Genomic DNA, 12449 nt, shown 5'->3' on the forward strand with positions numbered 1-12449 from the left:
AAAAGAAGGGATTGATTATGAAGAAGCCTTTGCTCCTGTTGCCAGATATACCTCTATACGAGCAATCTTAGCAATTGCCGCATCAAAGGGATGGAAGGAACATCAGATGGATGTAAAAACAACATTCCTAAATGGAAAGTCTTCAGAAGAAGTCTATCTAGAGCAATCAGAAGGATTTGAAACCCATGATCCTATCGCATTTGTTTGCAGGCTCAAGAAAGCTCTCTATGGACCTAAACAAGCTCCCAGGGCCTGGTATGAAAGGATTGATAAATATCTCACCGGCTTAGGATTCTCCAAAAATGAAATTGATCCAAACTTATATTATAAAAGAGATAAAGATGATATGGTAATTCTAATATTGTATGTTGATGATTTATTAATCACAGGTGATGATCATCTTATAGATCAGTGCAAGAAAGATCTAACTAGAGAATTTGAGATGAAAGACTTGGGGCTTCTCCATTATTTCCTAAGATTGGAAGTACGACAAAATTCTGACAGTATCATATTTAATCAAGGAAAGTACACATCAGATATCTTGAAGAGATTTGGAATGTGGAATTGCAAGAATATGTCTTCTCCAATGGAAACTAATTTACATAAACTTAAAGAAGTAGCTGCAGAATCACCTTCCATGCATTCTACTCTCTACAGACAGATGATTGGGTCCCTAATGTACTTAGTAAATACAAGACTTGATATTTGCTATGCTATTAATGCCTTAAGTAAGTTTATGTGTGAACCGAAGGAGATTCACCTAGTTGCTATTAAACACATTATGAGATACTTACCAAGCACTCTTAATTATGGACTCAAATATGAGAAAGTTGCTTTAGACTTGCATGGATTCACTTACTCATATTGGGGTGGAAGTGTTAAAGACAGGAAAGGCACGTCTAGATGCTGTTTTAGTTTAGGATCAGCTATGATATCTTGGATATGCAGAAAACATTCTTCAGTAGCTTAGAGCTCCACACAAGCCGAATACATTGCAGTAGCGATGGCCTCTCGTGAAGCAATCTGGCTAAGGAAATTACTTGTAGGATTATTTGGGCAAGCCATGAATCCTACAATTATTCATTGTGATAATCAGAATTCTATCAAGCTCTCAGTGAATCTAGTTTTTCATGACAGGTCCAAGCATATAGAAATTCCTTACCATTATGTAAGAGATATGGTAGACGGGAATTCTGTAAAATTAGAATACATTTACACTGTAGATCAGACAACAGACATACTCACCAAACCTCTATCTAGAGTAAAGATAGAACACTTCAAGACGAGACTTGGTATGGTTGAGTTGTAATTCATTTGTACTCTCTTGATTATTAATAAAATAATTTTATTCTGTCAGGCTATTGATTGTTATGGGCTCCACCATTTGTATTCATTATTTTAAGAGGTGACCATCTCTAAAAAATAATGAATACTCGTATAAAACATTATGAGAGGTGACGATCTCTTAGATAATGTGCTAAACAGTAGAGATCTACTATAAGATCTAGATGAGTTCAAGATCATATTGTGATGTTGACATTGCTATGTTCATGGGTCACAAATTGGATAAAGGAAGAATCTTGGTATTCTCCGGGTTTATCCTGTATTCTAGTAGATCTTAAAACTCAAGATCGTGTTATGATATGGAAACACCAGTTTCTATGAAATCATAACTTCGATAAATGAAGAGATTACCCTTCAGATTTATCCTGTATAATATCACTAGTGTCAATGATTTGTCATATCACAGGTTTAAGTAATATGACTTTGTATCATGTGTTCAATGATACCACATAAGACACAGACAGATATAGAGTATTAATTCTTGCTTACTCATTTGTATTGATGATTGCTAGATATAATATCTCTCTGTAGGATTATTAGGTTAAGAGGGAGCATTAAATTTCTAACCATGTTAATCCTACAAGTCTGACAGTACAGACCGTACCCTCTCTTATGGATAATATATCCTATGATTGGCATTCAATAACTTATATATGCTTCTCCTATAGGTGCCGGTGATTTCAAGAGATGTCTTTGTTTGTTGGTTTACTAATCTAACACTTAGTAATTACTAATCTAAGTATCCTTAAATCGCCGACTTAGGAAAGGTCATAACTATTGACAAGTTAAGGGTTATGTCCCTTGAGGGACACACCCTCTACAAAGGATATATATTTGGTTGTGGACTGCAGTTTATGGAACACACAACACACAACAGTCTGATTCTATAAACATCCTACTTCCAGCGAATAATAAGTTTGAAATATTCTATATTATCAGATTGATAATAGAGCATTGGATCTGCATTCAAGATAATTATAACTTCATCAAACAATCTGAATACTTATAGAAAGAAGAAGACCATTCTCAGCCATTCAAACTGAATTCAAAGTCTGATACAAAGTGCAAAGAATTAGCAGAATCTTTACAGCATGTTCATGGGGTCAGCTACTTTGTCTTATGCAAATATATTTAAAATTAATTATTTCTTGTTTCATGATCACTAGCTTAGACATCACAAACCTCTTCACATAATCAATCTTCTTCTTGGACTAGTGAATTCCTTCGTAACATAAATGAAAGCAATCAACAATCGTGTTCATGCCTTTGACATCAATGGCAGCTATAATATTTCCAACAGTACCAAATGATTTTCTATTAGCATTTCCAATGCAGCTTAAAAAATAATGGAGTGGTATTCTAAAATTTCTAAGCAACTTGAATCTTTTACCATACTGGATTTAAAAATTCTATGCCCTTCAGAGATTTAAAAAATTAACAAATGCATGCTATTACAAGTTTGCAATAGCATCTATTCTTTATGGCTTTTACAGAAAGGGAAAATATTTATGAGCATCTTGTGATATTGCTATCGGGATTTAACTGTGTAGGCTTTAAGTCAAACTCTTTGACCCATGTTTCATGAGTAGTGGTTCACACAATCCATATCCCATGAGAATGAATGGAACACACAGCAATCACTAGATCTAGGCGAAGCACTGAGACTTCCCGGGAAGTCACCCATCCTAGTACTACTCCAATTCAAGCACACTTAACTACGGAGTTTCCTCCACAATTAAACCCACTCTGCTTGCAGCCACATTTGCAAAACCTTCACCAAGTGTTGTGCCTTATGAAACATTCAATAGAAAGCCCCTTAAGTTCATCAATCGATAAGTAGGAGATATTTTCCATAGCAAGTCAAATTGTGATATTGCTATCAAGATTTGGCCGTGTAGTTTTTGAGTCAATCTCATCGACCCATGTTTCATGAGTGGTGGCTCACACGAACCCACCTCTCATGAGAATGAATGAGTGCTAAGTGTCCCATTCATTCTCATGAGAGGTGGGTTTGTGTAAACTGTCACTCATGAAACATGGATCGATGAGTTTGATTCAAAAACTACATAGTTAAATCATGATAGCAATATCACAATTTGACTTGCTGTGGAAAATATCTCCTACTTATCAATTGATGAGCTTTAAATTGAATGGTTCATAAGGCACAATACTTGGTGAAGGTTGTAATGGGCACCCCTGGATGTCCCAAAAAAACTAAACCAAATTGTAATTACTTCAGCAGTATTGACATAATACTCCAGCCCATGCTTTCGAACTTGCTGCTACAATACTTTGTCCTTCAATCAGTCCACTACCTTCATAATACCATTCCCTCAAAGCGGCATAAGCGTCGGACAAGTAGTGAAGAAGATATGAGCAAAATACCAAATCTGCCTGTAGCCGGAAATGCAACTAAACTACCTGATAATGAAGCCAATAACAAAGAATTCCAAAGGCCAAACCCCAAGGGAATGACGTCTAGAATGTTACAAGAGAGGATAGACGTCCTCAAATGCCAAGAACGGAGCTGCAACTCACACACCAATTTCTTCTCATATTCAACCTGCCTAATGAAGCCACAAATGCTTCCTTTTATTCTATTTCCAAGGGTCCGCTCAACTCATATGGGCAATGTGGGATAAAAGATGTGTAATATATAAAACATATATTAAAATACCCCTTATGTCTCCCTTGGGTACACATCACCATAAAATAAATATTAAAGTAACACTTTAATATTTTACAATTAAATTAGATGTTACTTTAATAAAACTTCAGGGATTAAAATGTATTAGCAATCGGACTCCGAATAATGCGAGTGATAGCTCATCGAAAAGCTCTCACCGAGGAGTATTGAATTCAATCACCAAAATTGACCTGCACTGTGTCCTGCCGACTTACTAAAAATAGTAAGTATGCCTGAAACTGAGTAAATCAACTTCGTTTTGGCCCAAACTGGAAATGACTAGGCCAAAACACTCCAGGATCCCATTAAACCCTTCGTTAGCCCTCGGGACCATGTAGAACAAGGCTAACGCACACACACTTGGTCAACTGCTAAAATGGGGACATTACAAAGGTATAGCAAATGAGGTTGCAAGAAGAGTTCCAATGAGTGCTAAGTGTTCCATTGACTCTCATTATAGATGGGTTTGTGTAAACCACCACTCGTGAAACATGGGTCAATGAGTTTGACTCGAAAACTATACAGTGAAATCTAGATAGCAATATCACAATTTGACTTTCTGAGGAACCTCTCTCCTACTTATCAATTGATGAACTTAAGGTGCTTTCTATTGGATGGTTCATAAGGCACAACACTTGGTGAAGGTTCTATAAATGTGGTTGCAAGTAGAGTGGGCTTAACCATGAAGGAAACTCTGTAATTAAGCACACTCGAGTTGGAGTAGTATTGGGATGGGTGACCTCTCAGGAAGTCTCGATGCTTCACCTCTATGAGCATCACCTAGATCCAATGAAGGCTATGTGTCCTATTCACTCTCATGAGAAATGGGTTTGTGTGAAAGATGGATCAATGAGTTTGACTCAAAAACTACATAGTTAAATCCTGATAGCAATATCACAATTTGACTTGATGTGGAAAATATCTCCTACTTATCAATTGATGAGCTTAAGGGGATTTCTATTGAATGGTTCATAAAACACAACACCTGGTGAAGGTTTTGCAAATGAAGTTGCAAGCAGAGTGGGTTTGACCATGGAGGAAACTCTATAGTCAAGCGCGCTTGGGCTGGTGTAGTGCTGGGATGGGTGACCACCTAGGAAGTCCTGGTGCTTCACCTATGTGAGCATCACCTAGATACAATGAGTGAGTGCTAAGTGTTCCATTCATTCCCATGAGAGATGGGTTCCACTACTCATGAAACATGGGTCAATGAATTTGACTCAAAAACTACACAATTAAATCCTGATAGCAGCATCACAATTTGACTTGCTGTGGAAAATATCTCCTAGTTATCAATTTTCAAGCATCGATCAGAACTTAGATATAATATATCTAACATAAGAAAAATAAATTGACAAGAAAGAAATATATAAAAAACAAACCTGGAATACAGGTCCACCCTCAGTAGATCTGAATATACTCCATACTCCAATAATTAAAAACAGTGCAGCTCTATTCTGGATGACCTTTTTTTCAGGAATCTCTACCGACTCAACTATATTCTTTACCCAAGGAGGTGAGTCATCTACTTTTTTCTTCAACTTACTTTTCAAGTTGATTTTAGACTTTTTCCTCACCCTGAAACTGGTCATCATTATTTTTTCAAAAGCAGCTTCTATTGACTCAACACTTCTCTCATGTCCAGCATATTGCTTAATAAGAAAATTCCGAGCTTCCAAAATTTCATCCTCTGTAGCATCCCTATCAACTCCAAGACGTTTATATGGATCCCATTCATTAACACGAGGAAATACTGGATGGTGATCTGCAAACAGTTCACTGAAAGTTGATTAATATCGATTTCAAGGTCTATAAATCTGCAAATAATCCAAAGCAAGCTAATAAAAGTGGTTGTATCACAAGGATAAATACCCATGGGATATAATTCAAAATAACAAAATAATAGACATGGAAAAAAAGCTTCAATAGTTAGCAAACTAGGCACAGCAAGAAAGGTACACAGCTCACAAATAAACCACAGTACTCATTATTTTTTCTGCAATCACAGGTGGTTAAAAAAACCTCTAAAGCATCTTTGCCTTTTACTTTGCGAAGCCCAGTTATAAAGTCCATAGAAACACTTTCTATTAGGAATGGGTAGTGGTTGAACCCTTGTGGGACGCCTGCTAGATGGGTTTGTTATGCTGTATTCCTTTTGCACGTCAGGCAGTTTTTTACATGTTTGAGGATAACTTTCTTGAGGACTTCCAATGAGTGTCTTCCCTTGAATTTTATACCCTTAAATTTTATAGTATCCTTGGTAGCTGGCTAAGGAGTTGTCATGGCATTCTCTAATGATCTTCTCTTTGAGCCTAGTATAAGATATAGCCTGTGTTTATCTATAATGAGTTCTTCCATTACTTTACATCCCTCATTTGGTAGATTTTCTTTCTAGGATGTTATTTGTTTGGGGATCCTTGATATATTCAGCAATAATTAAGTTTTTCCAATCCACTGAAATGCTGATTATGGTGCACAAGTAGGGTTTGTGGGATAGTGCATCAGCTCCGCTGTTGTTCTTTCCTTTCATATACCCTACATCAAAATTAGAGGCTTAAAATTTTGCTGACCCAATTTTGTTGATGGTTCTTTGAATCCTTTTAATTAAGAAAACCTTCGGTTGTTGTGGTCAGTTTTAATTTTTACAATCAACTTCCCAAAAACCAAATATTATCCAAACTCAACTAAGGCATGCATAATTGTAATGTCCCCATACTGGACAGTACATAACTCTTAAATTTTGTGAAGTATCTAAAAAGACAAATTTGCATGACTGTCACATATGCTATCGATAATAAATATGCAAGAGTATGGCAGACCAAATGCATAGGTTCAATGAAGGAAAACATCAGGAGCACATAACAAAGCTGAATGAGCGACAATTCAAGACTTCATATCAATTATCATCAATGATAACAATGTCCAAAGCAGGCTGATAGACAAAGGATGGATAGTATGAAAGTCACTACGAATAAGTCAATGAAATACTGAGCAAAAGAAGACAATCATCCACAGTCAGCATGGAATAAATGGTGATTAAACAGAAAGAAGGCACTCAAAGCATCTGGCAAGTACCAAGAGGAAGGTGACTTGAGAAGATATAATAATAAAAAACAAAACACCAAACTATTGACAATAACTATGTTTCAATGCAGTTAAGGTAAGAATGAAGGTTAGTGGAATTCATGGTGAATACTATCAAATTATCAATAATAATTAATGAATAGGCAAAAACGATAAGTCAAAAATATAACATCAGTCAAGATTGGACGAACATGGATTAATACTCAATACCAATTGACAGTAGCGATTCATATTTGCTGTGTATCGAGTCATAGTCAGAGTATGAAGGTTCATGATCTGGAAGCGTACAATATGGATATAGAAAAGATGGTTATAACAAACCATATCAATCAAGGAATTACAAGGTGTGATTACTGTATGGCATTCTATAGGATGAGGATTGCTGGAATAATAAGTTTAGTCGAGTGATGATCAGAGATTTGTCCACTCAGCAACTTGCTATTAATCATTCTAAGAATTAATCAGCGGTGATGACAAAACAATGGCCACCTCATGTTATCGAATACGATATCTATTATAATAATTATGATTATAAATTTATATTTACTGCAGAGATATGAAGAGAACATAAACTATGAAAACAAGAGGCAGTAATTGTTAAGATTATAGCTACAGTCGGATTGATTTGATCTTAAGATGCATTCATATATATATATATATATATATATATATATATATATATATATATATATATATATATATATATATATATATATATATATATATATATATCAGATGTTAGATTGTGATTTATATTGTTAATATATATATTAACTAATAATGATCAATCTTGAAGACATGTATCCTACTCTTCTATTTATAAGAGTTTGGGATCTGCATTTGAAAAATATCAATTATAACGGCAATATTATTACATTTGCAGAGATCCAAACTGTTAACATGGTATCAGAGCAAGGCTGCAAATGTATATTGTTTCTCTTTTGAGAGGGAAGTTGAGATCCATAGAGAGTATTGGGCATGGAGGAAAAGAATTAGAAGGGTATACTCAGAAGAATCTATAAGAAATGGTCAGTGAGTAGACACAAGAATCAACTGATCCAGGAAGGAGGATATACGATCAGAGAAATGATCAAACAAAAAGTATATTATAACATTTACCAATAACAGGCGAGAGATGCAATCTTCATCCGATACAAATGTGGCATCCTATCCAGCGAATGAGAATCATTGATTCAAAAATAGCCGGCATGACAGACCAGACAGGAAGAAGATTCAAAGTACCATCACCATCACATGGACTCTTGTGGATAGAATTCATATATTGTAACAAAAATGTAAGAAGGGCAAGGAAATTAAGTCACACGGGAGTCCTTGAAAACATATCGTAGCCCATGGAAATTCTATATGCAGGAGCGACTATTTATAACTGTCATTTGCAAAGGAAGTATAATTATTGTTAAACAATAGGAGAGAATCAAAACTAACTTCATCGTAACCCATAGCTTTATTATGTGTGACAGTTCAAATCATGACTATCACAGACAGCTAATGCAGCGACAGTATAACCCATGTTGCAGACACACTCGAAATAATAATTCAATCAGCATTTCAGACTCTTTAGATATGTAGTAGAGAGAAGATGTCGAATGAGGAGTTAAGAAGTATCTAACATTGCTAAATACCACATATCAACAAGAATTCCATAAGCTACGTAACAGTATGAATAAGAGGCAACAGTATGAATAAGCTATGTAACAGTAGCATTAAAAGAACCGGAGCTAATAAACAATCAGAAGCAACTATATCGAATGGAAACACATGACATATAAAGCCACTAAATATTGAAGGATCAAATACCATCAAACGTAATTGCAAAGCAAAACATATTTTTTAACAGATTGAGAATATTAATATTGGAGACCGTGGATGGTACATTGACTGTGACCTGTGAGTAAACCTCAGGCCCAAGCTTCATAGCCATACTAGGCTCTTATTAACTTTATAAAAAATAAATAAAATTAAAGGAAGAATAGATTTATTCGGTCGAACATAGGAGGTGGGCCTGAAACCTAAATTTAGGGTAACTCTTCCTAAGATAAAATATAATGTTTTACCTTTAACATAGCTTCTTTTATATAGTAAGATGGCCCTTCTTATATTAAGACCATGTAAAAGAATAATAAAATTATAATCATTAATATTAGTAATTTTGTGAGTAAATCTGAAGGACCTTTTGTGATAATACACAATGGATAGGGAGTGTGCAAAGGGGGAAGAGTAAATCTCTCATGTTGCAGCAAGATAAGCCTACATAGATTGTGTCTGAACTCAAGCAACTATAAATCTAGCATCCATTACATGATTTGATGCATGAGGGACTATGGATGTTACTCCAAATTTTTAATAGTACAAACTAGAATATTTACAAGTTATTTAACATGGTATAAAGAATTGGAAACATAGAGGAAACATTGACAATAATTATAATAAGATAAAGACCATCGGAGGACTGGTCATTATATACGGCAGTCCACTTTCTTGATAGAAATAAGCTCCAGAATTGAGAAGAAATCACAAAAGTACAAAGAAGTGAGAATAAAAAATTTTAAAAAATTAAAAAGATAAAAGATAAAACATAGAGAATCAAGTGCAGATTCAAAGGCAACTCAAAGAAATATTATTTTATTTATATGATAGCAGAAAATAAATCAGAATGAGATGATAACTTTATAGCTCCCATAGAGACCAAGTTAATCTTGGTAGAGGATATCCATTATGGATGTCAAGTTTCTAATGAAGAGAACTCAGAGATTAGATGGCATTCTTGATTGAATGTCGGCATTCCAAATTTGGAACCCAAGAGAGATTTGTAGAGGATCTCTTTGAGAAAATGTAACTTGTAGTGGTTAGTCATATGCATATGTTAGAGATAAGAGCCTTGGTTGATATGATTCAATCAACCTTCGGTGATTTCGATCATATTGATTCAGAGGGAGTAAACCATGTTATGAAGGATCCTCCAAGTGATCAATAAATTGTAGCAATCAAGAGGACTGTAATTCATGCAACTATGTGATTTTAATGGGCCTACCCCTCGTGTACATCATGAGAAAGTGGTGACTTCTAAATGATGTCACTTGTATTTGCAGAAGCTACTGCAAAGAAATTTGAGTTGTTGCGAGACGTTAATGAAGTTTTTTTAAGAATTCACTTGAACCATCTCCGGGTCTCTCCTTGATGAATGAAATTTGAAGTATGAGTTGTAGAGTCATTCATGTGGCACAATCATACTTAATCAAGATATTGGCGTATTATGGACGAGTTTGATAAAATGGAAGGACATGTTCGCCTCTACTGATAAACTAAATAAACGCTTGGACGAAAAGAGCAAATTGGAACTTAGAAAGGAGTTGACATATTTGATACAAAATTGTTCAAACAAGGTAAGAATGAGTGCAAATTTTACATTGTGGGGGGAATAATAGTCAATGTTCCATTTCCACTCGAACTTTATTTAGAGGGGAGATGTTCCATTCTCAAATAATCTAAAAGGACAATTTTTGAATCTTCATGTGCAGATAAGTTTATTTATATCTTTTTCATTTATCTACTCTTTGTAATCTCTCTCTTATTTGTAATTTCTATACATACCATAAAGGGTTAATTGCCTTGATCTTTTCCTTTATGTTTGAGGATGTTCTTACAAGAAAAGAAAGTTGGTACTTTACACATGCTACCAAATATTGTGCAGACTCAACCTAATGACAGTAGCTCCAAAGCCCCTGATGATCAAGATGGATAAAATGAGGCTCTTGAAGCAAACTTCTTTCATGATTGAGATTATGAGATGCTTCTACATTAAGAGAGAGTAAGACACTTCTTCGAAGGCAGTACAGGAGATTAGAAGATTGATACTCAAAGGAAGTCTAGAATTATATGTGTGACTGATTAGAAGATTGATACTCAAAGGAAGTCTAGAATTATATGTGTGACTACATGATTTTGATGGGCCTACTCTTGAGTGCATCACGAGAAAGTATTGACTTTCACTAGAAAAACAAAAGATTGATATTAGATTCAGAGTGAGTTCGAAAGACAGCCTTGGGTGAAGAGAGCTTTTGAGGAAGGAACTACAGGACTTGACTTCCCAAGATCATTGTTCAAAGGGAGAAATTTTTAGATAAAAACCTTTGTGGATGATATCCTCTCTATGAGGAGAAGTTCTAAGTAAAAGTCTTTGTAATGCGCTCTCCTCTATGAGAGAGAAGTATGAGGTGAAAACCCTTTGTTCCACCCTCTAGTAGCAACTATGGTGGGTCCACCCTCTGACTTGGTTCATGGTGGATATCATGTGAGTTACTACATGATGTTGTTGTGATTATGTCATGAAAGGTGACGATCTTTCATTGATGTATATATTTAGAGGGGAGCTATTGAAAGGTGACGATCTTATCAATAGTTGGACCTGTTATCATAACAAACTACATTAAGTTGTTGTCCCCGAGTGCTAGAAGTTATGATAACGAACAGAAGGTAACTAATGAAAGGTGACGATCTTATCAATAGTAGACCTATCTCCTAACACCAAAATGTGTTGGAACAAGTGCTATCTTGGTTCTTTGGGCCTGATCTTGCTGGCCAGCATAACTTAAATCTATCATAGACCACACTTAAAGGTGGTGTTCAAATCTTGTAATCAAATTGCTTTAATTCTCTCTTTGTTAAAAAGGGAGTATTGAGAAATTTAGCTTCGTAGTGAATTGAAGCAAATTCCATATGTAATATATGTTAATATATTTGCGAGTTGATGGAATTTTTGTTGATATCTGTAAATATCACATTGAGATGATAGATCTCCATATGTTTGAGAACATATTGTGTTCCATAACAAATCCTCCCTAGCTAAGAGGGAGTGTTAAGATTATAGCTACAATGGGATTGATTTAATCTTAAGATGCAATGTTGAAACACACACACACACACATGTTATATTGTGATTTATATTGTCAATATATATTAACTAATAATGATTAATCTTAAAGACTTGTCTCTTCATGTGACATTGCTCCTACTCTTATATTTATAAGAGTTTGGGATCTGCATTTGAAAAATATCAATTATAACGGCAATATTATTACATTTGCAGAGATCCAAACTGTTAACAGTGATTAACATAACAAAGGGGTGTGATTTAATATAGTAAAAGCCAAGTCTCAAAGACACAATAACTATCAGCTACAACCTCCATTAGACTCTCTAGGAAAGTGTGTAATCTCCATAAGGCATAAGACACATCTCATCCAAAGCAACTCTTCAGCAATGAAGGAAGATATAATGAAGCAAGATAATATGAGGTTGTTCACAATCATTCATT

General features: G+C 35.0%; 1 protein-coding gene across 3 annotated transcripts in view; it reads right to left on the reverse strand.

The window, feature by feature from the left end:
* Positions 1–12449, reverse strand: part of CDF1 (cell growth defect factor-like protein (DUF3353)) — a 40044-nt gene that overhangs the window by 15325 nt on the left and 12270 nt on the right. For all 3 annotated transcript variants that reach the window (XM_089802870.1, XM_089802869.1, XM_089802868.1), the window contains exon 4: positions 5413–5795. In XM_089802870.1, the coding sequence (XP_089658996.1) occupies positions 5413–5795 (383 nt within the window). The remainder of the gene's footprint in view (positions 1–5412; positions 5796–12449) is intronic.

This window comes from Cupressus sempervirens, chromosome 9 (assembly GCF_028749045.1).
Source record: "Cupressus sempervirens isolate cs-2001-9-10 chromosome 9, ASM2874904v1, whole genome shotgun sequence".
In the NCBI taxonomy this organism is placed as follows: Eukaryota; Viridiplantae; Streptophyta; class Pinopsida; order Cupressales; family Cupressaceae; genus Cupressus; species Cupressus sempervirens.